The sequence below is a fragment of the Sciurus vulgaris genome (genome assembly GCF_902686455.1).
Source record: "Sciurus vulgaris genome assembly, chromosome: 18".
Classification (NCBI taxonomy): Eukaryota; Metazoa; Chordata; class Mammalia; order Rodentia; family Sciuridae; genus Sciurus; species Sciurus vulgaris.
Window position 1 is genome coordinate 30,609,521 of NC_136479.1, and position 27,834 is coordinate 30,637,354.

The window sequence follows — 27,834 nt, forward strand, 5'->3', positions numbered from 1 at the left end:
GTGTTGGCGAGGATGTGGGGAGAAAGGTACACTCATACATTGCTGGTGGGACTGCAAATTAGTGCAGCCACTCTGGAAAGCAGTGTGGAGATTCCTTAGAAAACTTGGAATGGACCCACCATTTGACCCAGTCCCACTCCTTGGCCTATACCCAAAGGACTTAACATCGGCATACTACAGAGATACAGCCACATCAATGTTCGTAGCTGCTCAATTCACCATAGCCAGATTGTGGAACTAACCTAGATGTCCTTCAATTGATGAATGGATAAAGAAACTGTGGTATATATATACAATGGAATATTATTCAGCCATAAAGAATGATAAAATTATGGCATTTGCAGGCAAATGGATGAAACTGGAGAATATCATGCTAAGAGAGATAAGCCAATCTCAAAAAAACCAAAGGACAAATGATATCGCTAATAAGTGGATGACGACAACACATAATGGGGGGAGGGAGGGGTTAGGGCTAGGGAGGGGGGCAAGAATGGAGGAAGAAAGGACTGTATAGAGGGAAAAGAGGGGTGGGAGGGGTGGGGGGAAGGGGAAAAAAACAATGAATCAAACATTACCCTATGTAAATTTATGATTACACAAATGGAATGCCTTTACGCCATGCACAAACAGAGAAACAACATGTATCCCATTTGTTTACAATAAAAAAAAAAAAGTCAAGTCTAGCCAGGCACGGTGGTGCATGCCTGGCTCGGGATGCTGAGGCAAGAGGATTACAAGTTCAAGGCCAGCCTTAGCAACTTAGCAAGGCCAAGGCCCTAAGTAACTTTGAGACCCTGTCTCAAAAAATAAAAAGGGCTGGGGGTGTGGTTCAGTAGTAGTACACACCTGGGTTCAATCTTCGGTACCGAAAAAAAAAAAAAAAAAAAAAAAAAAAGCAAGTCTAGCTATTTTGGGTGAACACCTCCTTCTCCTTATTCAGTTCTCACAGCTGGGGAAAGGAATCTAGCTGTCAAAGCATCAAATGAGCCCTTAAATCCCAAGGGTACGTACCAGGGACCATTGGTTAGTGCAAAGTAGTAACAGAAGAATGCCTTAGTGCAAAACCAGAATTTTAAAAACTTTAACAATTTATTAGTCTTATTTTCCAGTAAAATATTCACATGTCAAAAGAATGGAATGATAGAGATAGAACCAACTACCTTTAAGTAATTCCACATAAATATTTAAAATCTAAAAACCTCAGGAGATCATCAGACTGAGTAGAAATTTGATTCTTCAAAGCAAGTATTGCTTTACTATTGTCATTAATCCAGTCAATAATATGACCAATAACTTGCAATGGTAAACAAAATGTTTGCTGAGTGTTTTAAAAGATGCTTTCCGTGAGCCATTATCAGTCAATCCAAGAAGAAGATGTTATTGAACTGTGTAGCACAAAGTTTCTTCACTTCTTCTGCAAAAAGAAAAGAAAATAGTACATAAGGCATAGAGGTTCTTACGTAAAAGGTTGTATGCTATGGGTTTTAGTACCTTAAATTTAGTACCTTAAATTCTTCTGGAATAAAGTTGGGAATAAATATATGTCTGTATTAATTCTGACTTTAAATTCCAGAAGCCTAAACAAAAAGTGTTAAACTATGAGAAAGGGGAACAGATCCCACACCTAAAACACCCATGAGACCCCAATACTTCCCAGCATACTGAAACACAGCTTCCTTGGGCTGAGAAAGCCTAAACCCGGGGCAAACAGTACCTGAGACACCTGCAGGTTGGGGGTTACAAGTACAACATCCAAGGCACAATCTGATGCAACAACACAAAAACTCTGGTTGCAACTATAGATCAAGGGCTCCATAGAGGTGTGCTGATCTTTAGTCTATTAGATTCCCATTTGAAGTCAAGCATGTACTAACTGATTTTTTTTTTTTTAGGGGGTGGTACTAGAGTTTGAACTCAGGGGCACTTAACCACTGAGCCACATCCCCAGCCCTATTTTGTATTTTATTTAGAGACAAGGTCTCACTGAGTTGCTTAGTTCCTTGCTTTTGCTGAGGCTGGCTTTGAACTCGGGATCCTCCTGCCTCAGCCTCCTGAGCCGCTGGGATTACAGGTATGTGCCACTGCACCTGGCATAGTGGATGTTTTTAATACACAATGAACACAGGTATTAGTATAGAGGAAAATTTTCATAGGCTCTAGAAGTTATATTTTTCAAAACATTGCATCTAACTTTCCTTACAGTTTGTACTGGGGTGCGTCTCCCCCAATCCGCACTGTTGCTTGCTCCAGCTCCAGGTCTAAAGCAGAGCAGCAGAGAGGTTCGTGAAGGGGACACGCCCTTTCTCCAGAAGAGCAGCTGTCAGGACCCTGCAGACCAGCTGCTGCGTGACACAGCATGAGGACCAGACTGCCATTTCACTGCAAGGCAGAGAATGCTCATCCTGCCTATGGATGGAAACAGCTGGGACTACCATATGAATCCAGCAGCTCTGCACATAAAAGATGTGTTTTCATCACAGGCTCTTGAGAGACTTTTTATACACAATGTGTAAAGTCATGGCTTATTTTAGCACTGTAGAAAATAATTTTCTTTTAGCCACAATTAAGCTTTCGATGTCACAGGACACAGAAACATAAAATGGAGAAATCTGCCTCAACTGTCCACAGTCATCATTTGCTCTATATACCATGTTTCTTAATACACTAAAGAGAGTTCTCAAATATTAGTAGCATTCAAATTATGGTCAAACACCAAATCCAATTTACCATTGACTTCGATCAGGTTTGCATTTTTTTGATTCAAAATGACATACAGCTCCCGCTGGTCAGACTTTTTCCCAACAACCCAATAATCACTCATGGCTTTCACGATGATTTCCTCATCTTCATCCGCTCTGCAAGGGAAGGATATCAGAATATAATATTTTATTATAACTTAGCTACATTGTGTGTGTGGGGGGGGGAAACATTTCAAAAATAGAAATGGGACACTGAATAGACATTTGGGAAGTTCTGGAGGCCACATGAATGGACTGGGCTTATGGATCTGTTCAGAAGGAGCACCCATGAAGGTGGTCAGGCCCAGCCCACATGAAGGGGCTTGGGGCCACTTAGTTTTGAAGATGATTCCTTTAATATCCTTTAACAAGGGGATACCTATTTGAGAAGTTGTTAGGATTACCTAGTAAAATCACTGTTGATGTCACCTAGAATCTTCATCAAATCTGGATGAACCGACGTAAGTGACACACTGGGCGTTTTCCTCATATGAATTGTACTTTTCTCTGCTAAATTCATATGGTTGAAGTAGATAAACTTAAACTGTGGTTCTTTTTCAGACCTGTAAAAACATGTCATCAAGAAGGTAACATTCTAAACATTATTTAAACTACACAGTTACATTTTAAAAACCAAATGGCTAAAGTCTGGTATTTTCAATGGTTGGATCTTTAATTCACAAATCTCCGTTAGTAACAGACTCTTCATTCAGTAATCACTTATGTGATATCCAACATGATGGAATCTCCCAGAGAGCTTAAGCTTATTAACTGAATAATTTTGAAGTACTGGGGACTGAACTCAGGGCCTCACACATGCTAGGCAAGGTTTCTCCCTCTGAGTTGCATTCCCAGCTATTTTCTAAAATTTCAATTTTCAGACAGCATCTTGCTAAGTTGCTAAGGCTGGCCTTGAACTTGTGATTCTCCCACCTCAGGCTCTTAAATAGCTGGGATTATAGGTGTGTGCCACCACGTCTGGCCTAAAATTTACTTTTTTTTTTTTTTTTTTTTGGTACTGAGAATTGAACACAGGGTTGCTTTACCCTGGAGCTGCACTTCCAGTCCTTTTAATTTTGAGACAGGGTCTCACTAAGTTACTGAGGGTCTTACTAAATTGCTGAAGCTGGACTTGAACTTTTGATCCTCCTGCCTATCTCCCAAGTTACTGAAATTATAGGTGTGTACCACTATGCCCAGCTAAGGTTTCTTTTTTAAACACTGAAAATACCTTAATATTGATGATTTTCTAAATGAAATCACAGTGTTTTGTAAGTGGTAATCACTTGGTTATTTGCTGACTTTTTCACAAATGCAAATGAAATCCACACAGGTCATTTATCTCCTAGTACAAGGGTCAGCAAACTATGGCCCTGAAGCCAAATCTGGCCATTTTCTTAATAATGTTTTATTGGAACATTGCATGCCTATACATTTCTGTGTTGTCTATGCTACTTTCAAGCTAAAATAATAGTTGAGCAGTTGCAATATACATAGCCCACAACATCTAAAATACTTACTATTTAGCCCTTTACAGAAAGTTTGCCAACCCCTGACTCAGGAGAGTAACATCTCATTTATCCCACAGTGCTAGGGAATGAAGGAGGCGCTCCAAGTAAATTAACCAGCCACACAACTGAAGCTTTATACTGTAATAGCTCTTCATCATCCTCAGTGGAAATCATGCTTAAAATGTACTGTTTCCTGCTGAAGTAAATTTTAATTGGGATATATATTTTTCCTGCTTTGCAAATTACTTTTCACTTGTCCCTGTGTCTTTCTCAGGGAACCATGGGGACAGCTGGGCTACACAGCTCACAAGGTGCCTCCCCGCCCCTCCCCTCTCACTGTGCCCTTATGAACACACTGGGTTCTGGGGAGAGCCTGAGCACAGCCTGCCACTGGGGGCTCAGAAGCCTTCTCCGCTTACTTCAGGGTTAGCAGCCATGTTCTGGAGGGCTGAGGGTGCCGGAAATCCGACCTCCGGACAAGTGGGTTACTACTGTAATACTTTACATCTAGGCAAAGAAAGAATGTGGGTGATTTAGTTTCCAGGAAAATGAAAATAAATTCTTACAAAACCAGAATGTTTTTAGTAGAGCCCTAAAACTAAGAGAAGTAAATAACATGAAAAACTAGATGGAAAGATGAAAAATTTAAGACTTTTGGAAAAAATTTCAATTTAGCTGTCCAAACACACACAAGTAACTTAAGTTGAACTTAAAGTTCTGGCTGTTTTGTCTAACCCCCAAACACTGTCTTTCATCCATTTATAAGACCTAAAACTCTGTCTTTTGTACCCCAGGTTGGAATTTACATTAAAAATGTTATTTAACTAGTTAAGACAGGGTTAAATAAATATGACTTTCTACTCCATCCTTCACAAAATATAATTGAAAAAACAGACACAAAAATGGCTACTTGCAATGTGCTAAAGAAGAAATAAAAGAAAAAGGGAAACTTGGCTCACATTCAAAATAGCCAGAGTAATTTTCAATGTACAACCTTATTAGCGATCAAACATAAGACTTTACGATGTCAGTTTTGAATTAGCAGCAGCCACATTTACCTGGTATTTTTTCCAAAGAGCTAAGAAATTCCTTTTAAACACCAAAGCATTTTTTTCACACACAAAATCACACACGTTTCATGCCTTCTTAAAAAAAGAACATACTAAACATAGTTAACAATGTCCATATAGGAAACTCTAAACACAAGAAAACAGTATAGAATTCTTCATGAAGACTCTGAGGTTTGGTTACTTTGTAACCAAAACACATGGCAGCGGGGAGTCCATCCTAAGTGGCTACATCTCAGTTTGTGTGTTCACTAATTTTAAAGACAGATTTCCTATATTCTGATATATCCATCATTTTTAGCCCTGAGAAAAAACGATTTCTTGGTCAGACTTATCTTCAAACATATTTTCTTCCATATGATGAACACCCAAGTAGAATCAATCCTGTGTATGTCCTGCACCCACAGATTGAACAAACTGGGAATCAAAGTAGAGGAAAAGTGCACCTGTACTAGACACGTATGGACATTTTGCCACCCCAATGCAGTATAACAAACTACTTACACAGTACCTCCACTGTATTGTTTTAAGTAACCCAGAGATGATTAAAGCACATGGGAGGATGTGCATGAGTTATATGCAACACAGTGCCTTTTATTTAAGGGTCTTGGACATCCAGAGATTTTGGTATCCACAAGGTCCTGGAACCAATCGCCCTGAGCTACTGAATGAGGACTGTAACCATGATTGTTAGATGTCATGAAAAGATGTGAGGAGATTTCCCACGAACAAACAGCAACAATTTTCCTGAGATGCCAGATTTAAATGTTTACATATCAGGTGTATGAAAACATCCTTAGACTTCGAAAGCATGCCCAGAGAGGGTGCTCTGATACAATGCAGGAAATCAGCACATGTCCAGTGAGCACCTAACTGCTTGAAGTGTCTCCTGTGGGCTTCAACAGCTGTCTGAGAACACAAAGATAATCACTACATCAAGTTGTTGTGGGCTCTGCTCCAAATAGCTAAGATTGCAAGATACACAATTTCTGGATAAATATGGCTCAGAGTTCCTCACTCATCTGACCTAACTGAAGGCCAAGAGGAAATACTGAATTGAGAAATTTGGGTACCATGAAAAAGAAAACTGGACTTAACTTATGAGTTAAGTTAATAAAGTTCTTTTCTCCTGGCGTTTCCAAAGTAATGAGCAAGTGAAGGAGAGCTAAGAATCCCAGAAATGTGCATCCTGCCTTCTCCTGGAAGATGTCCTCTTCCCCTTCCCTATTTCCGCACGCTGGCTCTAGCCAGGTGAGCCTTCCTCTCCCTTTCCTTCTGTCAGCATCCAATCCTGTATCTGATCATTACCGACTCCTATTGTCAATCGCGGTACCTTTCACTTCTTTACAAATCTGAGCCTACTCAATCTCAAAAAAAGAACTATACTAAAACTGATCAATGTGCTGGGGATGCGGCTCAGTGGCAGAGTACTCGCCTAGCATGCACCAGGCCCTGCACCCCATCTTCAGCAATCTCCCCTGTCATAAATAGATCATAGGAGACTTCCTTTTCTGAAGTCTCCTGTAAACTGTACTTTCTCCTTCCCATCCTCTTCAGATTTAGTATTAGAATTGACTAAATGAATAGGGATGTGTGAAACAAATAGAAACAAGAGTCTCAAGAAAACTATCAATTTGGGGAAAAAATTTTAAATTAGAACTCTGCCTCGACTCCTTAACAACTCCTGGTGAATTGAAGATTTAAATACACAAAATAAAACCACAACAGTACCAGAAGTAAAATGGGGTTGTATTTTTATAATATTGGGGTGGAAAGCTCAGATTACAACACTAAAGATGGAATTTAAGAACTGACTACATATAAATCCCATGCAAAGTAGCAAAATCAAAGTTAAAAAAATACATGCCATAACCAAAGAGCATTATATTAAGAGTACTGATGTAAAAGAAAAAAAAAAGAAACCCTTCAAGAGAAAGAGCAAAGAATCCAGAGGGCAATTTGCAGAAGACACAGAAATGCCAATGAACCATGAAGGGATGCCTGATCAGTGTCACCTACCAAATGTCAAAGAATAGCTGGTGGTGGCAGATCTGGTGAGTGTACAGAATGGCACCAGCCTTTGGAACGTGATCTGGCAACAGGCACCCACCCTTTAACTGTATATTCCTTTGGCCCTGAACTCGAAGGACACCCTCAGAGAAAAATTGAATGTGTCAGATTATTCTTTTTACAATGCTTAGAACAGCCAAACCCAGACTGCTGAACCCACTAACTGGGAGGGTTAGATGCACAAGAGTGCATCTAATACCATGATGCCATCAGAAACAAGAAGACAGATCCATATTAATTTAAAATGATGTTCATGCCATATGTTTTTAAAAAGTTCTAGATTTATGACATGATATGTATTTTTAAAAGTCATGTGTAAAAACATGTGTAAAAACCCATGTTTATCCATGGGTTTGAGTATATAAAATCAGAAGCAAGAATAGGTAAGATTTTTAGGGGCTGAGGATGTGGCTCAATAGTAGAGCACTTGCCTGGCATGTGTGAGGCACTGGGTTCAATTCTCAGCACCACATATTAAATAAATGAATAAAATAAAGGTCCATGAACATCTAAAAAAATATTACATGACAGAAAGCAAAGACCAAACAGCCTTGCTTCATGCCATTCATTAAAGGTAGGACCTCATCTTGGCAAGGAGCAAACAGTTGCAGTGCAGGACTCGAATTCTACCCCACAAATGATGCCAAGAACAGCCTCCTGGCGTTTCCAGCAAGGGGTGCAGCTGAAAGAACAGGTACAGAGATCCTGGAATTGGTCTCTGGGACCAAGATGGTTTCCTGCTCCAGCTCCTTGCCTCTCGAATCCTCAACAATGCCCTGGAGAGGTGACCAAGGTCTTCCTTTCTCCTGAGAGCCACCCCTCACCTTGCCAAACTAACTTCTCCAGGATCTGAGTTTTGGAGAAAGGGAAGGGCCCTGGACAGGGATATAAGATGGTTTGGTCTAGGTCAGAAGGATTTCTAGGAAGAAAAAAAAAATTATCTTTTGTACCCCAAAGCTTTTATCTTCAGTTCGCTGACATTTGTTGCTTAGCAAACAATAACACCTTATATATAAAATCTTGGATACGTCAAGAACTATTACAAGGTCAGCAGACAAAGATAAGAACATTTTTAGAATTCTGATTCTTGTCTCTGCACCTAAATTGTACCATGTTTACTTTATTATCCAGTTTTCCAGGTACCCTATCTTTCAGGGGGCTAGTGACACTTGTACAGTGGTTCTCTTAACAGTCAAAAGACCTGTCCTCTAGGATAGAGGGATATATGACAAAATATGTGCAGGAAAATATTAACTGCAGAATCTAACAGGGAGTAGATGAGTATTCACTATTATTGCATAATAAAATGTCAGCGAGAAAACTGCTTTCTGAGGTAATATTCAAGGCTTTCTCTTTCTGTGCAATTTTAAGGAGAGGTAACCTTATTTGCAAAAGAGAAGGTACCTGACAGCAAATTCTACCCCTGGATAGCTGTTGCTGAGTCACTTGGAATTCATGGCATCTGCAGAAAGCAAGGGCAGAGCAGTTACCAAGTCCTGTAATCTGAGAGCTCTGGGGATGATTCTAGAAACAATTGATCTACCCATCTGCTACTTTTTAACTTGCAAGATCCAAAACAGATTTAACTCACTCATGCTTCCTCCAAGAAAGAAAACCTGGCAGTTTCATGGGTAAAATAATCCAGCAGGCAGCACTGTCAGGAGGGGAGCTGGTCAGGTACTTTCATTTCTTGACCTTACCTTTTGCTGTCCATTCTTACTTAGTTCTCCAAAACCAATAAGCTGTCAATGAGCCACATACAGTTGTACTTTCAACCTGAGGGTTTTTTGTTTTTTGGTTTTTTTTTTTTTTTTTTTTGAGCTCCCTAGAGGCTGATGCTTATCAATACCATAGACACTAATACATGAAGACTGAGACACTGGTAAATAAATTCACAGTGCTTAGTAGCTGCTCAAATGGATGAAAAGCCCCAATAAACAGGGCCTGTGTCTGTCAAAGTGCTTTCCATGTACTCATTTATTCTTTACCATGGTTCTAATTTATACTGAGAAGAGAGAAGTAGGAAGAGTTCGATGACTTTCCAGTGTTCTACAAAACAAGAGGGTTTATTAAACCCTGAGTCTCGTGATGTGTCAAACTCAGGACCAGAGCCTCAATGGATCGCACTGCAGCCACGTTCACTCTGCATCTCCACAGAAAAGAAAAAGGTGCTTTCGCTTTATGCAAAGCAACGCCACACTGCCTGACGCTGCCAAGGTGATGCAACAACTTGGGCTCAGTAAGGGGGACACTCAGTGATACTCTAAAGGCCAAGGCAGCAGCAGGCGCAGACAGTCCATCCAACCCCATCCATTCATGTAACCAATGGGGAGAGTTAGGGACCGTGTTAACAGAAGACTGAGCCCTAACCATCATAGTGGGGCAGAGACCTCAAGTATAGTTCCCTGGGAAACTTCAGACAGGAATAAACAGCATATTACTCAACTTGGAGTGAATACAGGAACGTTAGCACCATCAATATTCTTAAAAATACCGCCCTATGTTTCCATGATCAGTTAAGTGTTTGAAAGTAAACACGAAGCAAAGTACAAACCCAGATATTCTTTTGTTGATGTTAAACTGCTCACAAATGTCAGATGCCAGCACTGTAAGCTGGGGCCCAACAATGCTGTCCAGTCTTCGGCAAAACTCCAATGTCAGTTGTATGGATGCTAGTAATTTAAAAAATAACATTCAGTGTTACAATACTTTGTGTCAAACAGGTCAATATTCATTTTACCTCCAATATTTAACAGTATTCAAATCAAACTTACTAATCAATTAAATAAAAATAGAACATTTAGGAAATAAAACAATTAGATGATCAGATACTCTTCCCCTTCCAAACAGAAGAGTTAAAATTAGTTATATTTAAGATAAAAAGGGCTGGGTTGTAGCTCAGTGGTAGAGTGCTTGCCTAGCAAGTGTGAGGCACGGGTCCCATTCTCAGCACTGCATATAAATAAATAAAGGTCCATTAACAACTAAAAAAATAATAAAATAAAAAAAGATAAAGATTCAGAGACGGTCTTACTGTGAAAAACTGCTTCATATGCACCTTGAGGGGTGGCAAATCAGCTGCTGCCTAGGTGGACCTGACACAGGACAGCACTCTGTAATATGCTGCTTGATGCTTTACAAATATTACTTCATTCAACCCCCCAAGTCCCCCTGAATCAGGCACCACTGCTACCAACACACAGTCAGGAGGTGCAGAAATATACCCAGGTCTACTGTTGACATGTGGGAAGGGTAGCAGAGGCCCCTAACGTAGCAGAGTTCCCAGATAGGGAATAGCACTTAGTATAGCCTCTCTGTTGCTTTCTACTGTACATTATTTATTGCTTAAGAACAGAACAGAGCAAATTACAAAAACTTTTATCTGGTCAGGCTGAAACTAGACATAGGTGTGCACCTACCATCAATCATAAAGCAAACAGCTGCACTCATGGCCTGGGAGAAAACAAACCAGAGATTATAAAACAGCACAAAAAGGAGGCTAAGTGTAATAACAAAATGCAGTGATTTCCTTTAAGTCTTGATTTGAACAAACCAATTGTAAAAAGATTCTTTTTCACTGACTGGAGCAATCTGGACATAGAGTGAACAGTGGATGTTAAGGAAGGACTGATTTTGTCAGGTGTGATAATGGTCTAGTGGTTAAGCTACAGAAGATATCCTTATCAGTCAGGGATGCAAAGGGAGCTATTTACAAGTGAAGGGGTCTGGCAATAACTCTAGTGAATAAGACAAATACAACACAAATGTGACAGACAAAAGATTAGCTTTTTATTGACTAAGCTCTGTGACGGGTACCTGGAGTTTCATTATTCTAGTCTATGTGTACTTGACAATTTCCATTAATAAAACTTAAAAAAGACTACAAATTGATGTCATCTTATCTCACTTTATTCTAGCAAGTAATTGCAGTTATGACATTAGCAAGTATTAGCAACCTATAGCCATCAAGATCATAAATAACCCAAAATGTTTAAAATTAAAATTTACCATAGCAATGCAGTGTTAAAAAAGATCCATTACAAATAATGACAGTCTTTAAAGCTGTAAGCTACAGGCTGGGGGCTGGGGCTCTGTGGCAGAGTATTTGCCTAGCACGTGTGAGGCACTGGGTTCGATCATCAGCACCATATACAAAAACAAGCAAAAAATAAAGGCAAGCTATCTACAACCACACACACACACACACACACACAAAGCTGGAAGCTAATATTATAAAGAAGAAAATCTCAATCAACCTAATCATCTACCTTAAGATTCTGGAAAACAGAGCAAACTGAACCTGAAGCAAACATGAAAGAAGAAAATAATGATCAGAGCAGAAAGAAATCGCATAGGGAGAACAGAGAAATGAAACCAAAAGTTGGCTCTCTGGAAAGACTGACAAAACTGAAATCTCTGTAGATCAGGAGAGAGAGAGAAGACTCAAATGACCACAATCAGGAATAAAAGGAAACTCACTACTGACTTCACAAGAAAAGAAAGCAGCAAAGGCAATATATCACACGAGAAAAAACTGTACCCAACAAATGGAATGACTTAATGAAACGGACAGATTCCTTGAAAGACAGGGACTACCAAAACTGCCTCCAGAAGAAACAGAAAATTAAACCTGTGACAAGTAAAGAGACTAGTAATTTTAATATTTTTCACAAAGGCAAGCCCTGGTACAGTGAGCTCTATTGTGAATCTACAAAACATTTAAAGAATTAACACCAACCCTTCATGAAATCTTCCCAAAAACAGGAGAGGAGGGAACATTTCTCTACTCATTTTACGAAGACAGCATCACCCTGATACCGAAACCAGACAACGTTATCATGAGAAAAAAAACCTACAGGCCATATCCCTCATGACCACAGCCCCTGCAGTATCATCCTGGCCTCTGCAGGGCCGGAGAGAGGTTAGCCATCTGGAGCCACCTGTGTCTATATGGCCAATTCCTGATAAAAATTCAGGTGGGCTCCCTGGAGGACATCACTCCACGCACATTTCACACATCAGTGCCACAGAAGTAGGTGCTGTGCTGCCAGGAGCTCCACCAGGAGAGGGCAGCTGGTGCTCACGCCTGGTGACTTCCTGCCACATGCTCTTCCCTGGGCTGACTTCACATGTACTCTTACACTGTAATAGACCGTGATTGTGAGTATAAAGGCTTTTCTGAGTCCTGTAGTCCTTAAGAACTGCCAAACCTAAGGGCAGTCTTGGGGACCCCCAAGAACTACTAGGGTTTGAACTGAGGGTGACCCTGGGGACTCCTGAACTTTGCAATAAGAAATCGCTGAATTGACCACTGACCATTTTAAATGGATGAATTTCATGGTATATGAATTATGCCTCAATAAAGCTGTTTATAAAAAGGCCGTGTGTGGCGGCGCATACCTGTAATTCTAGCTACCCAGGAGGCTGAGGCCAGAGGACCCCGAGTTCAAGGCCAGACTGGGAAACTTAGTGAAACCCTGACTCAAAATAAAAACAGAAAGAGCTGGGGATGTACCTCAGTGGTCGAGCACCCCCAAGTTTGAGCCCTAGTACCAAAAAAAAGATAAGGACTCTAACATAACCAGAGTGCCATTATCACACCTAAAATTATATCTAGAAGTTGACTAATAATGGAAATCCATAAACATATTGAACCAACCTGAAAGCTCAATGTCACTGCCCCTGAACCTTCAAAGCAGAATTTTAGCTTGACAAACAGTGGAGCAATACCCTCCTCCCGCCACCGCGGTAAACCAGGCCTCATTCTAGGAGCACATCTCCTGTTTTCTCTGGAACTCCCGCTTCCCTGGCACTCTGCCACATTTAACTGCTTAAGAATACCATTCCAGGGGCTGCGGTTGTGGCTCAGTGGTGGAGTGCTTGCCTAGCATGCATGAGGCACTGGGTTCGATCCTTGGTACCGCATTAAAAAAAATTAAAAATTAAATAAAATAGAGGTATTATGTCCATTTACAACTAAAACAAAAATATTAAAAAAAAAAAAGAATGACACTGCACAAACAAAAAATATTTGTATCTTAGAGGCCCCGAAAACCAAGAGTTGTCCTTCCTACTGCTCCATTATGGATATATCTGAGGCATTAAGTATCGGCAACCGAAAGAGCTCTGTTGTCTCGAGACTTCCTTTTATTCCCTCCTGGGTCAGAACCACTAGTCTGGATTCCAAGGAGTTCCTGTCCTGGTTTACTCATAGCTCTGATGAGGGTTAGCGCCATGTAACATCCTGAAGGGATGCAGGGGTGTGATCTTTTGTGACTTTCATGGGTAATATGTCTGTTCTTCCGTCTCACCTGTGACTGATAGTTTGGTTGGCCAAGATGTCTACACTGAAGACCATTTTCTCTCAGAACTTTAAATGTAACATTGTTACCCAAAATCTGGTGCTAGCTAGGAAACCAATGGTGTTAGTTTTACTGTTTTATAGGTGACTAGATTTTCCTTCTGGAAGCTTTCAAAAATCTTCTCTTTTTATTTCCGAAGTTGCCCAATGTTGTGTAGGTGTGGGTCTTTCTTATTCACTGTGGCAGATATTCAGAGAATCTTTATACTGTGAAAAATCATATTACTCTTCAGCTAGGCATTTTGTTATATGATTATTCTACTTGTTTCCTCTCCTCCACTTCCTGTTAATCAGATGGTGAAATTCCTGAATTAATCCTTTCTTCTCATCTTTTCTTCTGTGATTTTTACCTCCTATCCTTTTAATCTATATTCTGGAGCAAGCCAACTTATTTTTACCCTGCTAATGAATGTCTTATGTTAAAAATTATATTTTCAGGATTGGGGAATAAAGAGTTGTTGCTTAAAGGATACAGAGTTTCGGTTTTGAGTGATGAAGAAATTTTGGAAATGATGGTTGCATAACACTGTGAATACACTTAATGTTACTGAATCATACACTTAAAAATGGCTAAAACAGCCAGGTATGGTGGCACATGCCTATAATCCTAGCAACTCAAGAGGGTGAAGCAGGAGGATCACAAGTTCAAGGCCAGTCTCAGCAACTTAGTGAGACTCTGTCTCAAAATAAAAGGGACCTAAAAAGGACTAGGGGTATAGGCTCAGTAGTATAGCAACTATGGATTAAATCCCTCCTACAAAAAGACTAAAACAGAAAATTTTATAGTACATATATATTTTACCACAATAAAGCAAAAACATTTTTTGAGACAGGGTCTCCATCTATTGCCTAGGCTGGCCCTGTACTGATGATCCTCCTGCCTCCGTTTCCCAAGTAGCTGGGATTACAGGCATGCAACACCATACCTCTACCTTAAGATATTTTTAATTAACCTGAGTTTAATATAACCTGAACTCTTTTTATATCATCCTGCTTCAATTTTATAGGTACAACTTCTCCAATTAGTGGCTACTGATTTTTAAAAGTTCCTGGGTATTCCCAGAATTCTCATTTTTTCTTTGGGTGCCTGTAGTTTTGTTTTTCTGATCATGTTTAAGAATGAGGGAACCAGAGGGCTACCTATGCATGGAAATTCCACGTGGAATGTAGACAGAAGCAGTTACACTGGCAGATGAAGTCAGTGAGTCCACCCGATTCTCAGATGCTGAAAGCCACACTAACCTAGAATCTCAAACTATTTTACTGTCTTTTATATAGACCCTCAATCTTCACCCAGGGACAGAGGACAGAGGTTCAGCTGTCAGCCTCTCTGTGTGCAAGGGGGTGGACTGAAATAACACCTTCTTTTTCCCCTTCTTCCCTGCTGAGTTCCTGCTCCTGGCCCTCAGGAGTTTCTCTGGGCCCCTGTCTCAGAACACTGTCTCCTCTCACTCGCTGGCTCAGAGCCTTCTCCACTCTTCTTTCAGTCACCACTCTTACATTTCCTTTCTGTCTTCTGGTTATGGGATTCCCTTCCTGTTCTCTTGGGGCATCATGTCTAAGTCTTCATGAAAGACTTAACTGTAGTTTTCGGGTGGGAAAGAAGATCGACACATATACTTGGGCCTTCTTCCTTACCAAAAACTGTCTTTAGATAAAAAGAAAACTAGCTGGGTGTACAGGAGCGTGCCAGTAGTCCCAGCTACTCAGTAGGCTGAGGTGGGAAGATGGCTTGAGCCAAGGAGTTCAAGACCAGCTTGGGCAACAGGCAAGACTGTCTCAAAAACAAAACAACAACAAAAAAGAAAACTTGACCTAATGTAGATATCTTTACAAGGGAATATCCTGACAAAAACAAAACACCATCCTTATAGAATTAACAAGTCCTCCACTTTAAGAATCAGAGCAAAAGCAGATTTCACTGAGGTGTGGCCACAGCCAGTGGGCATTTAACTGACAGGTGGCACCACACTCTGACAGCCTTTGGTTTGTGAATACACAGGACTTCAAATGTTTGAGGAGCACCATCTTAGCGAGCTATTCTTTCACTAATAGCAAAATTGTTTAAAAAGAGCCGAAAACACACTTACTACTCCAGAAGAGCACCCATTTTGAGTTTTACAATAATTAGAACTACCAACAACTTCTCCAAAAAAACATTTAAGAGGTTTGCATACGTACTCAAGTACACATGCAAGAAAGATTTACTTTAGTATTAATCTGTAACACTGGAGGGAAAAACAGTTGTTACCTTATAAACAATTAAATGGAGCTCTTCATAAGTGTCATCTGTATTTACAAAAATTTTGGGGAATCTGCATTTTGCTTCTGGATCATTAAGGTTCAAGGGTCCAGTAAGAAATCTTAAAAGTAAGCACAGAGATGACTCAACTCAATGAGGTAAATTATAAACAAGAATATAGAAACACATTCCTACTCAACATACATCAATTTTTTTTTGAAACTAGATGCTACATAGAAAACATGAAACCAGAATATGATAAAGTAACAGTTTAAATTAACAGGAAACAAAAGAATTTCCTTTGTTGATTATCACCAATAAAATAGCACAAAGGCAATTCAATGTTCATCATTTCCTCTTTACCAGGAAAGCTAATGAAACCCAATAACGTAAATCAAAGAACAAAAGTCCTACCTTCCATAGTGTTGAAGATTTCCTGGCATTTCTGCTCTTATTGGAGAATCCCTTCCTGCCAACTGCAAACACATTTAATGTTCAAATAGACTTTTTTTACTTTCAAAGCTTTGATGAATAACATTCCCATCTGCTAATTGGTTCCATGTACTTTGTATCGATTTTCCATATTCCTCCCAACCAAAAGGAAAAAATAAAAAATAAAAAGGGTTGAAGTACATGAAGAACTGACTGATTTAACTATGTCTATCACCACACTACTTACTCTAAATTCCACAAACTAATCTAATTCCTTATTAAAAAAACAAAAAAACAAGCTAAAATTTCCCATGTGGCACAAGGTACTTAATGTCATCACACACTGTGGGGAATGTCCTCTTTCCACTTCCTAGATGTGGTTTGTAGAAGTGCACCCACACACACAGCTCCTAAGTGACAGGAGCAGACATCATGACCAGGCCTGTTCAGTGTCAAAGTCTCTACTTTCAGCCAATGACACCATATCTCTTCTAAGATTTATATTCGTCACACGTTCCCAGTTAATTTTGCTGAAAATATACCATTCCAACACACACAGGACATGAAACAATCCAAACCCAATAGTCATGTTTGTGAAATCTGATATTCTTTCAAAAATGTTTGACGTTTTTCTGGTTTATATAAAGCTTTAACACAGAACCTCAGATTGAAGACACATAATGGGCCCAGTGGCGAAAACACACAGACCACTCTCATTCACGTGTCTGCGCTATGAGCCAAGGTTTCACGTGCCCATGTCATGCTGCCACACATAGGTCTCTCTCTTTAACTGTACAAGAGAGTATCGGTTATCTGTTGTGGCACAGCATTGCCACCTTAAGGGGTGTGCTCATAGCAGGTGCTTCAGGATTTGGAAGACCTTGGGTAGGCACTGATGCCCCTAAGCCTAAGCTACCCATCGGGACTGCTGTTTTGGTATCATGAGAGTCTATAGGGCATGGGGAACCATGGTTGTGTTCAGGAATTACCCCAGAAATAAAAGCCACTGTCCTCAACCTATCTGGAAAGAAGTTAAGACCTGGATGAGATCCTTCTTAAAACCCTTCTTTCAATTTCTTATTAAAGAGATATTTTTCTGTTGTTTTGACATAAAGGCCTTAAGGTAGGAGGAGGATGGGAGGGAGAGAGGGAGAAGGTGAGGGAGAACGGGTCCATGCATGTGTGCTCCTGAGCAAAAATGATGACTTTATGGGCTGTGAACACTTTTTGCTTCCAACCTAATTAGAGCTATGAAAGGGTACTTTGGGGAGAACACTGGTATTATTTAAAGTTCTCCACAGAAAACTGGGAAATTAAGAACCAAAGTAGAAAAGCCAGGCAGGCAACATACCATCTACTCACAATGAGACCTCAAGTTCGTAGATGGAAGAGACCGTGGGAGTGATCAGGGTTGGTCATAGATCCCTGGCATTAACATGGTTCCCTGAACCTTACCTAAAACCCAGTCTTTCCTCTTAAGAACACACCTTTCCTACTGCATTTGGACGCAACGAACTGGAGAAAACCGACATACATGGGTTTCTATGCTAATAACTGATACACGATATCACATTAACATAAAATTTAGCTCAGAAATGCCCCCCACATCACCTTACTCAACCCTCAACCCTCTACCCCTGTCCAAAAGTATATGTATGTGTGTATCTACAGAGCCCAATCATACCTCAGGTTCGATGTGCCTGGGAAACAGAGAGGTGGTGAGGTATTTGTATAAAATTCTCATGTCATCTTGCTCTAGTCCACTCCTGAAATATCAGAAAGCATTGTGTTAGGTCTGGGATTGGTCTTCTTTTTTTTTCATTGCTCTATGATGAGGTTTACCTTCCTTCTTTTTTAAGAAGAAGGTTGCCCTTGACTTTAGATGGGGAGTGAGTTAAGACCTGAGCTCCAGCACGAGCACTATACCCTGACCTCTTCAAGGCTACTGCAATGCAGTCCTGTATTTTACAGGCATCTGAATCTCAGGGGATCCGAGTCTCAGGCTGAATTCCAAGTAGGGGAATTAGGGCACCTTAACAAGCACACTGCTGCATTCCAGCAGCAGGGGTCCCTTAGCTTCCTGGCCTATACAGCAACATCACATTCTGGAAAAAGAGTGGCACGCTACACACAGGGAACTCGATCCTAGGTTGCAGAAATACATATGAGTTTTAATTCTCTAGATCTCAGTGTAGACAAAAGGAAAAGAAAGAAGCTTTAATCTCAAATGAGGCAGGTATAAGGAGCTATAAGAGAAAGCATTAAGAAACTCGAACACAGCAGACTCTTTGAAGGGGTTTTCAGGAAAGGAAAAAAACATACAATGAGGCTGGGTAAGGGTTTTTCTTGTTCAAGGTAACTGAAAAGTCCTGGAAGAAATTCCCACTTTACATGGATCAAGTCTTGGCACCATATTCCAAAGGAGTTCTCTTTTTTTCCTTGTAAGGTCCTAAGTTCTGGCCTGTCTCAAATAGGCGGGGCCTACTTATTTCCTCCTCTGACACTATCACTCTGCCTTTGAGGTTCAATTTTTATGAGTCTTGACCACAGATACGGGAGCCCTACACTCTAAGACTGTTTTTTTTTTTTTTCCCCCCTTTTCTAAACAGGAAAAGATGTCCTGATACAAAGGAGAAAAGAAGAGGTAGCTCAAAACATTTAATGCTATCTTATGACAGTACTTAGTCATTTAGGAAGACTAAATTTCTAAATCAAATATGGAAAGCTACCAACTTATTTCTTTTGTAGAAATATCTGAAATAAGGGAAGAAGGGGAAAACAAAACCACAATAGGTTCTGGATGTTATTTTCCTTTTGAGAGGTAAATAAGAGTTATTGGGGAGTGGGAGTAATGGTAAGAAAAGACAGTGTATGAGGAATTAATGTGCTGTCAACTATCTTCAAGAGCTGCATTTCCAGTAGTAGTAGTAGCTAATGGGCACACCTGATCATTAGCACCTGAGATGGAGATGGCCAAAAACAGTGCAAAATGCACACTGGCTTTTAAAGCTAGTACAAAATCGATAGCTCATTAATTTTAAAATACTGTTTACATACTGATATAATATTTTACATGTATTAGGTTAAAGAATATATTTTATTAAAATTAATCTCACTCTGGTCTCTTTCTACTTTAACATGGCTACTAGAAAATGTACCGTTGCATATGTAGCTTGCATTATATTCAGCACTATCCTTGATCAGAGGACACTTGGGTAGAAAATAAGCTACAGGAGGGAAGGGAAGACAGCAGTGTGAATTGCTAACTGTACGCACTGTGCTAGGGGCTTTCTTTTTATTATTTCACTTAAGACCTGCTAGGCATTCCACACTTCACTGTTGGTTTTAGGAAATCAAAAAAGAAGACTGAGTGAGGCTGCAGCCAGTTGTGCAAAGCTACGGAATCCCACGCCAGTGCTTCCCCCCAGGTGTGCAGAGAGGCCTTCCTTCTCACAAGGTCACCAGGATCTCCAACACAGCCAAGCTCCCCACAGTATCTGCCTCCCACTCCCTGGCCCTCTGCCCTCATTAACATCATAATGTAGTTAAGTAAGACATTAGCACTGGAAAAAAATTCTTACAACTGCATATTAATCTTTAAGGACCTCAAAACAAAAAACTTACAACAGAAGAGCCCCTTCCTAGGCACAAATAAATATGTGAAACAAATGAAACCCTACACAGACAGGCCCAGGTAATCCCAGTTCCATCAATGACTCAGATCAAATAGGAAAACGGTCTACTTGAACTCAGAAGAAAAGATGTTCTCCAAGTCTCTCAAATACAGTTACTTAATGATTGGGGATTTTTTTCCCTCAAAAAACAAAAGAAGTTGGATGTGGTGGTGTGCCTGGGGTCCCAGCTACTCAGCAGACTAAGGTAAGAGGAAGCCTCGAGCACAGAATTCGAGGCCAGCTTGGGCAACAGCAGAGAGGCCCTATCTTAAAAAAATAAACAAAAAATCCTCAAATATGTGACACTATTACTTTGTCAAGACTGATTATTCTTTTTATTTTGTATATGTCTTTGGGCCAATTTATCATCAATGCTAAATGAACTTCCATGTGTGCCCCCCTAATTGCCTCTGGTGGAAACAACAAGCTATTGAGAACTTCTTTTAGCAGAAGCACTAACAAGAATGAGGTGGCTACCATTAAATGCAGAACCTTTCCTTTCAGTTCATTCTAAAATATAGATTGTGCTACTATCATGATATTGAATATAAAATAATCTAGCAGGAGCAAAGAATATGGTCAACTTGGAGTAACTTAAGAAAGTAAGACATTTACTCATAAATGTGCTAATTCCTCATAAGTAAATCAATACACTAAAAAGAAAAATTTCTCAAAAAATTGGCCAAAATCTGAACAAGAAAGTCAACTAACCCCTCCCACCCAACAACAAATATCTAACCCAGGCAATGACTGCTACAACAATCATACCCATTCATTAAATGCATAGTCCAAATAGAACTTGGAGATATTTTTAGTCATTACTTGCTCTGAACTGACTATCAAGATTTACTTAGCACCTACTGTGTGCCATGCCCCACCCATGTGCTACACATGCATGGAGTTTCTACTCTCAAGAAGATTAAAACAAAAATTATAGGAATAAGAGTAAATACATACTGTGCCCCAGAAGCATAAAATTCTTTTTTGGTATTTAAATATACCAGCTTTGGGACAAGCAATTCCCTGTTAAAATGTGCTGTTTTCTTAAAGCTCCTTATTGTTACTCCCTGGGACCAACTTTTCCTCCCTGCATACTGGATGGACCACAGAGCTGGTGCTCTGCTCGACTCCAGGAGAGGCCATTCACAAATCTGATGATGCTAAGAGGCTCCCTGAAGCTGGGCAACAGGTAGCCGTGGGAGTCCAGGCTTCCGGAGCTCAGGCCTGCTGGTGGCTCTAGAACCAGGGTCTCCCAGCACGAGCTGTCTCTGGGCCTTTCCCCTTCATCATTCCCAGGGTTTGCATCTGTATCAGGGCTTGTGAGCTGTATGAGAGACCAGAATCTGAGCTACTGTTTTCTGACAGTACAGAGGGGGCCCTGGACCACTGCCACTGTGTCTCCTACTACCAAGGATGGCTGTTAACCTTTCCAGCACCTCTGTAATTTTCACCTGTGTAGGGGCAACTCCCCCCACAAAACTGCTGCTGTAGAAGCACAACTATCTTTCCACTTCTTAAATTTCATTTTGCTAACACAGCATTTGTATCACAGAAAGTAACCAGAGCAGGGTCAGTTCACCAGCATAAAGTTGCCTGATAAACAATTTGTTAAATTGAAAAGTAGATAGATTTTCATCTGGAGGCAGAAGACAAAGTCCACAGGGAAACCCGCCAAACTGCTTACAACAAGGATTCAAATTTCTTTAGATTATCCTGTTTCTCTTCTGAAAACAGAGATACAGAATTCTGACAGAAAAGGGAATGGGCTTCTGGGCAACAAGTGCCACCTTTTCTATTAGCTGAATTCAGTTTCTCATGCTAAAATATGACCACCCGCTCAATTAAAAAATGTGGGTTACAGTAAATGCAAACATAAAAATTGAGAGCCGCAGGGGAGCTACTAGAGCAATACTGGCCAGTTGCCCCCTAAGGGGCCTCAGGCAAATCTCAACTGGGCTGGTACACAGGTGACAGGCAGGGCTACCACACTACTCTTTGGGGTCATATCCACTCCACAGTCTCATGCTCCTTTAGTCTTAGATGACAACATTTAATAATACTTTTTCTTCTTGAACACGGATATTTTCTTCAATAAAATAATGTTTTTGTTCCCACTACAGGATACAAACATAGCTGGGTGACAATGGTCTTCTTGGCTATTTTTAAGATTCAGCTTCTTTATAAGAAAATATGAAAAAGAATGCATTTCACATTTACTTTACCATTGCTTTGAAGATGGGGGTATTTTCTCCACCTTGTATGGAGCGAGTTCTAAGCTCTCCCACTTGGTAATTTTGTCACAACCCTAGTTTTGTTTTAAATAATCCCTGCTTTATTGTGACAGCGGCTATAAGGAAGCTCTCTACCCATCCCCCTGCTCTTAGTTCCTGCTTGACAACCTGCTAGAATCAGTCAGAGCTGTGTTTATTACTCTGACTTCCTCCTCTCACGTGCCAAGCCTTATGGTATACCTACCAGATGAGCTGATCATTGTAGAGAAATGCAGTGTATTTGACTATGTTCAGGCTTTCTTCCATTCTGTTAATAAAGGACTGAATTTTCAAATAAGTCATTTTATCCAATGGGAAAAAGCTGATTCCACCAAAAATGTCAAGTAGATCACACGACTGTAAATGTAGCGTTTGCAAATACTGTAGGAAAAAATAAGGTACAAAACTTACAAATAGTACATCTAATGTAGTACTGACAACTGAAATTAATCTTATGTTGGATTAACATTTATGGTACAGTTACATAAGGACAAAGAGCAAAATTTCAAGACCAACAAGTAGGGAAAATTAAATCAGTACCAATTTAAAAATACTGAACCTAACTAGTTACTATTTGGCATTTTATCTCTTTAAAATATTTAAGTTCTCATATTAGTGCTCCTCAGATTAAGCTCATTACTCATACGGGATTATTATACCATGGATGGACACTGACATCTTGCAGGATGTCAGTTGTACCCATCAACCAGAGTAATGAGAACAAGAACAGGAACCAGGAGACAGTATGAGAGTGATTATTGTGCTCAGCAAAGAGAAGAAATAAAGTAATTTATAAAAACAAAACAAAAAAACTCAATAAACAGAATCAAAGATGTCTGAGACGCAGTAAAGTTTAATTTAAAAAAAGATCTGAGAGGCATTTAGAAAGAAAATACAGAATTATTCATTTAAGATAAAACTGGATTTGACAGAAGTAGGGGTAAGATTTGCAAAATTCAATTTAAAATGAAAGAGAATGGCAACTATTTAGGGCCATTCTCATTTGGGACAAGTTATACTAACAACCACTAATGTGATAGACTGTGTCACAGGCAAAAATTTTTTCCTTCAGTCAATATAGATTATGCCTGTTTAGGGACCAGAACCAACCCATAATGTGCAACTCTAAGAATTATTTAAATTTTGCTAATCAAACAATCTATTACATAGTACAACTGCTTCTGAGCAAGTCTGTATAAACAAATGCAGGTAGAACAAGGGCAAAACCCAAAGATGCTTCCAGAAGCTCTGAACAGGGACAGCATGCTCTGCTCCAGTGTAGGCCAGAGGAGTTCCTCACTGCTTTGGTTTTGCCACAGTACCTCTTAGACTCTTTGACACATTCAGGTTCTGGGGTTTTTATAAAAAGAAAACAAAAAACTTTTTTGCATCTATATTTCTTTTTGGTACTAGTGATTGAACTCAGAGATGCTCTATCATTAACCTACCTTCCTAGCCCTTTTTATTTTGAAACAGGGTCTCACTAAGTTGTGGAGGCTGGCCTTGAACCTGTAATACTCCTAACTCAACCTCCCGAGTAGTTGGGATTATAGGTGTGCACCACCATGGCCGGCTTCCATCTATGTCCCTAAAGAATTGTTCGAATACTACTAAAATTATAAATAAAATTCAAAATACTTACCCGATGAAAGAATTTCTCTAATCTTTCTTTCAGGAGCTTGACACCTCCATCTTCCATGGCTTTCAAAAATGTTCCATTAAAAAGCTAATGGTGTAAGACATCATGGAAAACAATATCAATTTCCGATGTCCTTCAATTTCCTAATGTAAGAAGTTCTTCTTTTCCTTTTAATCAATTCAGTTAATTAATCCTCCCTACTTCCTTATAGACACAGAAAACATTCACATGAGAAAGTCGGAGTTATTAGTTATAATAAATACACTGTTAAGTGATACTGTCATTTTTATGAAATCCCCTAATTGTTCTAGAAGTTTTTGTTTTGTTGTTTTTTTTTGAGATAAGTTCTCATTATGTTATCAGGCTAGTCTCGAACTCCTGGGCTCAAGTAATCCACTTCTGCCTCCCAAATAATGGAGACTACAGGTGTGCACCATGGTGCTTGGCTATGGGTGTGTGTGTGTGTGTGTGTGTGTGTGTGTTTTTAATTAAGTTAAATTAATTAATTGAATTGTTTCAATTCACATAAATAACACCGCCAAGATTTTTAAATTATCACAATATTTGCAGTCTTTATGTTACTTGAGTACACAGACTCATTTGTTCCCTAATGGGGATATATTCTTTACAAGAACAGAGAAGGTGGTTTAATACTTAATGGAATATATGATTGCATAAACATTACTACCTGTTTCAAAGGCCCCATTATTTTATCCCCTGAAACAGCTACAAAATCACTTTACAGTCATCTAAAGAATTATTTTTAAACAATCATCAGGCTCATAAACAGGATGAACTGTACAGACTCTCAGTTTCAAAAGAAGTCACACTTACCTTGTACATGCTATAGCACTGTTGAAGCACTGAACTATAGACCTTGTCCTACAAATGACAAGAAAACAGCACAGAGCTCAATTTCAGGGAAAAAACAAAAAACTCTTTTGGGCATAGCAAAGATACATAACTATTGGCAAAGCAATATAATAATTATAAACTTGGTCCTATAATGCTTGTATGTTGAAAATAAAAAGACATTTAAATTCAAATTTACCAACCAGTAAGTCTAATTGTACAAGGGCTTCACACACAGATGATCAGTAGAAAGTTTTTAGTGAGACAGGATACATATACGTTTTCTAAAAAATTGTGCTAATATAAACACTAAATACAAAACTTTTCTATGTACTGTGAGAAACTTCTATAAAAATCACCTAGTTTAAATATGTCATTCAACATATTCAATAATATATTTTTTCCTAAAAATATGAAATAAAAAAAATGACACATTACCAACAGTTCCTCCTCTTGGTATTCAACAATTGGTTTTCCATCTTTACTTTGCTTTTCAATTATCGGATTCCGAACAACCTACAATGTTTGATAAACTGAAATTATACAATGAATTGATTCTGTAGGTTTTTAATTTTGCATTACGTTTAAAAATTTAGGGCTGGGGATGTAACTCAGTGGGAAAGCATTTGCCTTGCATATTCAAACCCTGGGTTCATACCCCAGCACCACAGAAAAAATAATTTGAACATGTCATACCACCAGAAACATTCCTTAAAACAGCCCCCAAAACAAATACACTGAACAGAAAATTGCTTTTAAAATAGCAACCAATTTTACTGTAATTTTACTTTGATGCAATAGTGAGAGAACATTCCTAAATTCCTAATGGTAAAGAATACCAATAACTTTACTATACCACTTCAGAAAAAGATACTTGTGTATAAATACCATGACCATCCAGAAATTTTCTTCTGGTTCATTGAAGAATTGTCTATTCTTCTGTGTATGTAAAGATTTTGCAGGTTTTGATGGACTAAACGTCCTAAAAAAGTTAAAATAATATGTTGGAAAATCTCTCCACCTTAAGTTTCAAGAATTCATTGAACTCTACAACAGCACATTTAAAGGCATTACCTTGTAAACTGTACAATAGCTTCGCATAACCCAACATTTCTAATTTTTTCATTCTTTTCTACTTCATTTGGATGATAAAACAAAATTTTATTTTCCTCCTAAAGTATGAAGAAACAGAAGCACAACATTAACAACACGATTTTCTTCATCTTTGCTGTTCAAAGTGCTAAGTTTAACGACGACCTCTCCTGCAATACGCTCTAAGGACAAAACCAAAAGGCACTTTTCAGAAAAACAGCTGTAAACGCCGCTCATCAGTGTGAAATTTTCGGCAACTGCGATATTCACTAAATAATCACATTTCATCTCAAGTAGTACTAAATAATTGCAAAGATTTCTGAATTTCTTTCCGTGGGCTAAGTTGTAACACCAACGCTGGTAAAAAGCAAGCGTGTGCGCACGTGCCCAGGAATACAGCTCTCAAAAATCAAACCCAGCTGGTTCAACGGCATTTGGACTGACAGCTTTTAACGAGGGCTGTGATTTGCTGACAACAAAACAAAGCTCTGGACAGCTTTCGAGGTGGTCAGCATCCTCACCAGAGAACAAACAAACAAAAGCTCCCAGCATCTATTTACTAATTTGGGTTAAAAAAAAAAAAAAAAAAAAAACTTTCCGAGGGTCCTCCAAGCTCGCATTATTTTAGGACTCCTGTCCTCCACTCGGGTTCCATAGTTTTACTCGGATACGTCCAAAAATAAAGACAAGTTCCATTTTTATTCCCCAGAACTGCCGCAAAGCGAAAAGAAGACTCAGCCTGCGTGGAGGGATTAACCGGGCGGACCCTGATTCAACAGACGGGCATCCATGCGGGACTCGACAGCCCTGACTGCCCTGTCAGGTCCCTGCCGCACACTTGGCACGGAGCAGGCTCGGCCAGTGCAGCTCGAGGTGCGCAGAACGACAGGGGCCGCCTTCCGGGCGCACCCGCGGCTCCCCGGCACCAACGCGGGCGGGCGGCCCTTCCGCCCCCTGGGCCTCCTCGGCCACCGGCTGACGTCCGCGCGCAGCCCCTCCGCGTACCTCGCCCTCGCGCGGCCCGAAGCGCGGATTGTAGATGAAGAAACTCAGCAGCGCCGGCGGGAACTGCTTCTCTTGGGCCGCCCAAGCCCCGCTCCCAGCCCCGGCCGCCGCGGCTGCCATACCGGCCCGGCCCCCACCTCTGGAGCCTCCCACGGCCCGCCCAGAGACAGTGGCCTCGAGGCAACTACACTTCCGCCTCACTCGCCACCGCCCCGGAAGTGGTTGCTGCCGGCCCGGAAGAAGAACTCGCCACGCTGCGTCCGGTGGGCCCCGTTCCCGTGCGTTTCCTGGGCTGAGGTGTTTCTTACGCATTGAAAGGAACTTGTATATCAACCGGTTCGTTGGAATTTGCGCCTTGCTCCAGGTTCTCTTGCTCGCGAAGGCGAGACCAGACGTGGCGTTCTCCCGAGTGCCTGTTCCCGGACCTAGGCACACTTGGGATTCCCGTGCCTTGAGTCCTGTGGATTGTGACAGCTGGAGGGCTCGTTAGGTCTAATATTTGGAGTTCAAACCCTTAAGAGTAGACGGATTAGAAAACCCACGTCGGTCACAGATGAGGTTTAGAAACAAGGCCTCTCTTACCCAACCCGATCTTCACGTCCAGGGAGGCGATGCTTTGGGGTTTGTTCATGAGACAGATCTGGGTACACATCCAGCTCTGCCATTCACTAAGTGGGAGACCTTGAACCCAAAGAGTAGACTATAGACTGAAGTCTAAGAGTACCTTCTTAGGAGCTACCTACATCCCCATTTCTCTTGGGGGCCCTCAAACAAAGTCGTGGAACTCTGCAACTCCGGGGAACATAGTTTGAAAACTCCAGGTTAAAGAATTCTTTCCCCTTGTCAGAGCGAATGCTTCTGAAAGAGTCATAGGAAGAGCC

At 40.3% G+C, this 27,834-nt stretch overlaps 2 protein-coding genes across 5 annotated transcripts in view; one reads left to right on the top strand and one right to left on the bottom strand.

Annotated features, from left to right (window-relative positions):
- Positions 1-2,721, top strand: part of RSPH10B (radial spoke head 10 homolog B) — a 74,936-nt gene extending 72,215 nt beyond the window's left edge. Inside the window, exons 22-23 of one of the 4 annotated variants that reach the window (XR_013760724.1) lie at positions 1,893-2,071; positions 2,203-2,721. The gene's annotated coding sequence lies outside the window, so the exon portion shown is untranslated. Of the gene's footprint in view, positions 1-1,892 lie in introns of all 4 variants that reach the window. The other 3 variants (XR_013760725.1, XM_079121218.1, XM_079121219.1) reach the window with 3 other exon arrangements.
- CCZ1 (CCZ1 homolog, vacuolar protein trafficking and biogenesis associated) lies at positions 1,049-27,134 on the bottom strand. Its single transcript, XM_079121282.1, has 15 exons — positions 26,954-27,134; positions 25,931-26,028; positions 25,745-25,838; positions 25,295-25,372; positions 24,839-24,886; positions 24,008-24,091; positions 22,571-22,746; positions 18,106-18,187; positions 16,404-16,465; positions 15,999-16,110; positions 10,806-10,839; positions 9,941-10,058; positions 3,143-3,301; positions 2,728-2,855; positions 1,049-1,414 (listed from the first exon to the last, which is right to left on the bottom strand). The coding sequence occupies exons 1-15, from the start codon at positions 27,071-27,073 to the stop codon at positions 1,359-1,361; spliced, it is 1,449 nt and encodes a 482-aa protein (XP_078977408.1). The 5' UTR covers positions 27,074-27,134; the 3' UTR covers positions 1,049-1,358.
- Positions 27,135-27,834: the final 700 nt, after the last annotated feature.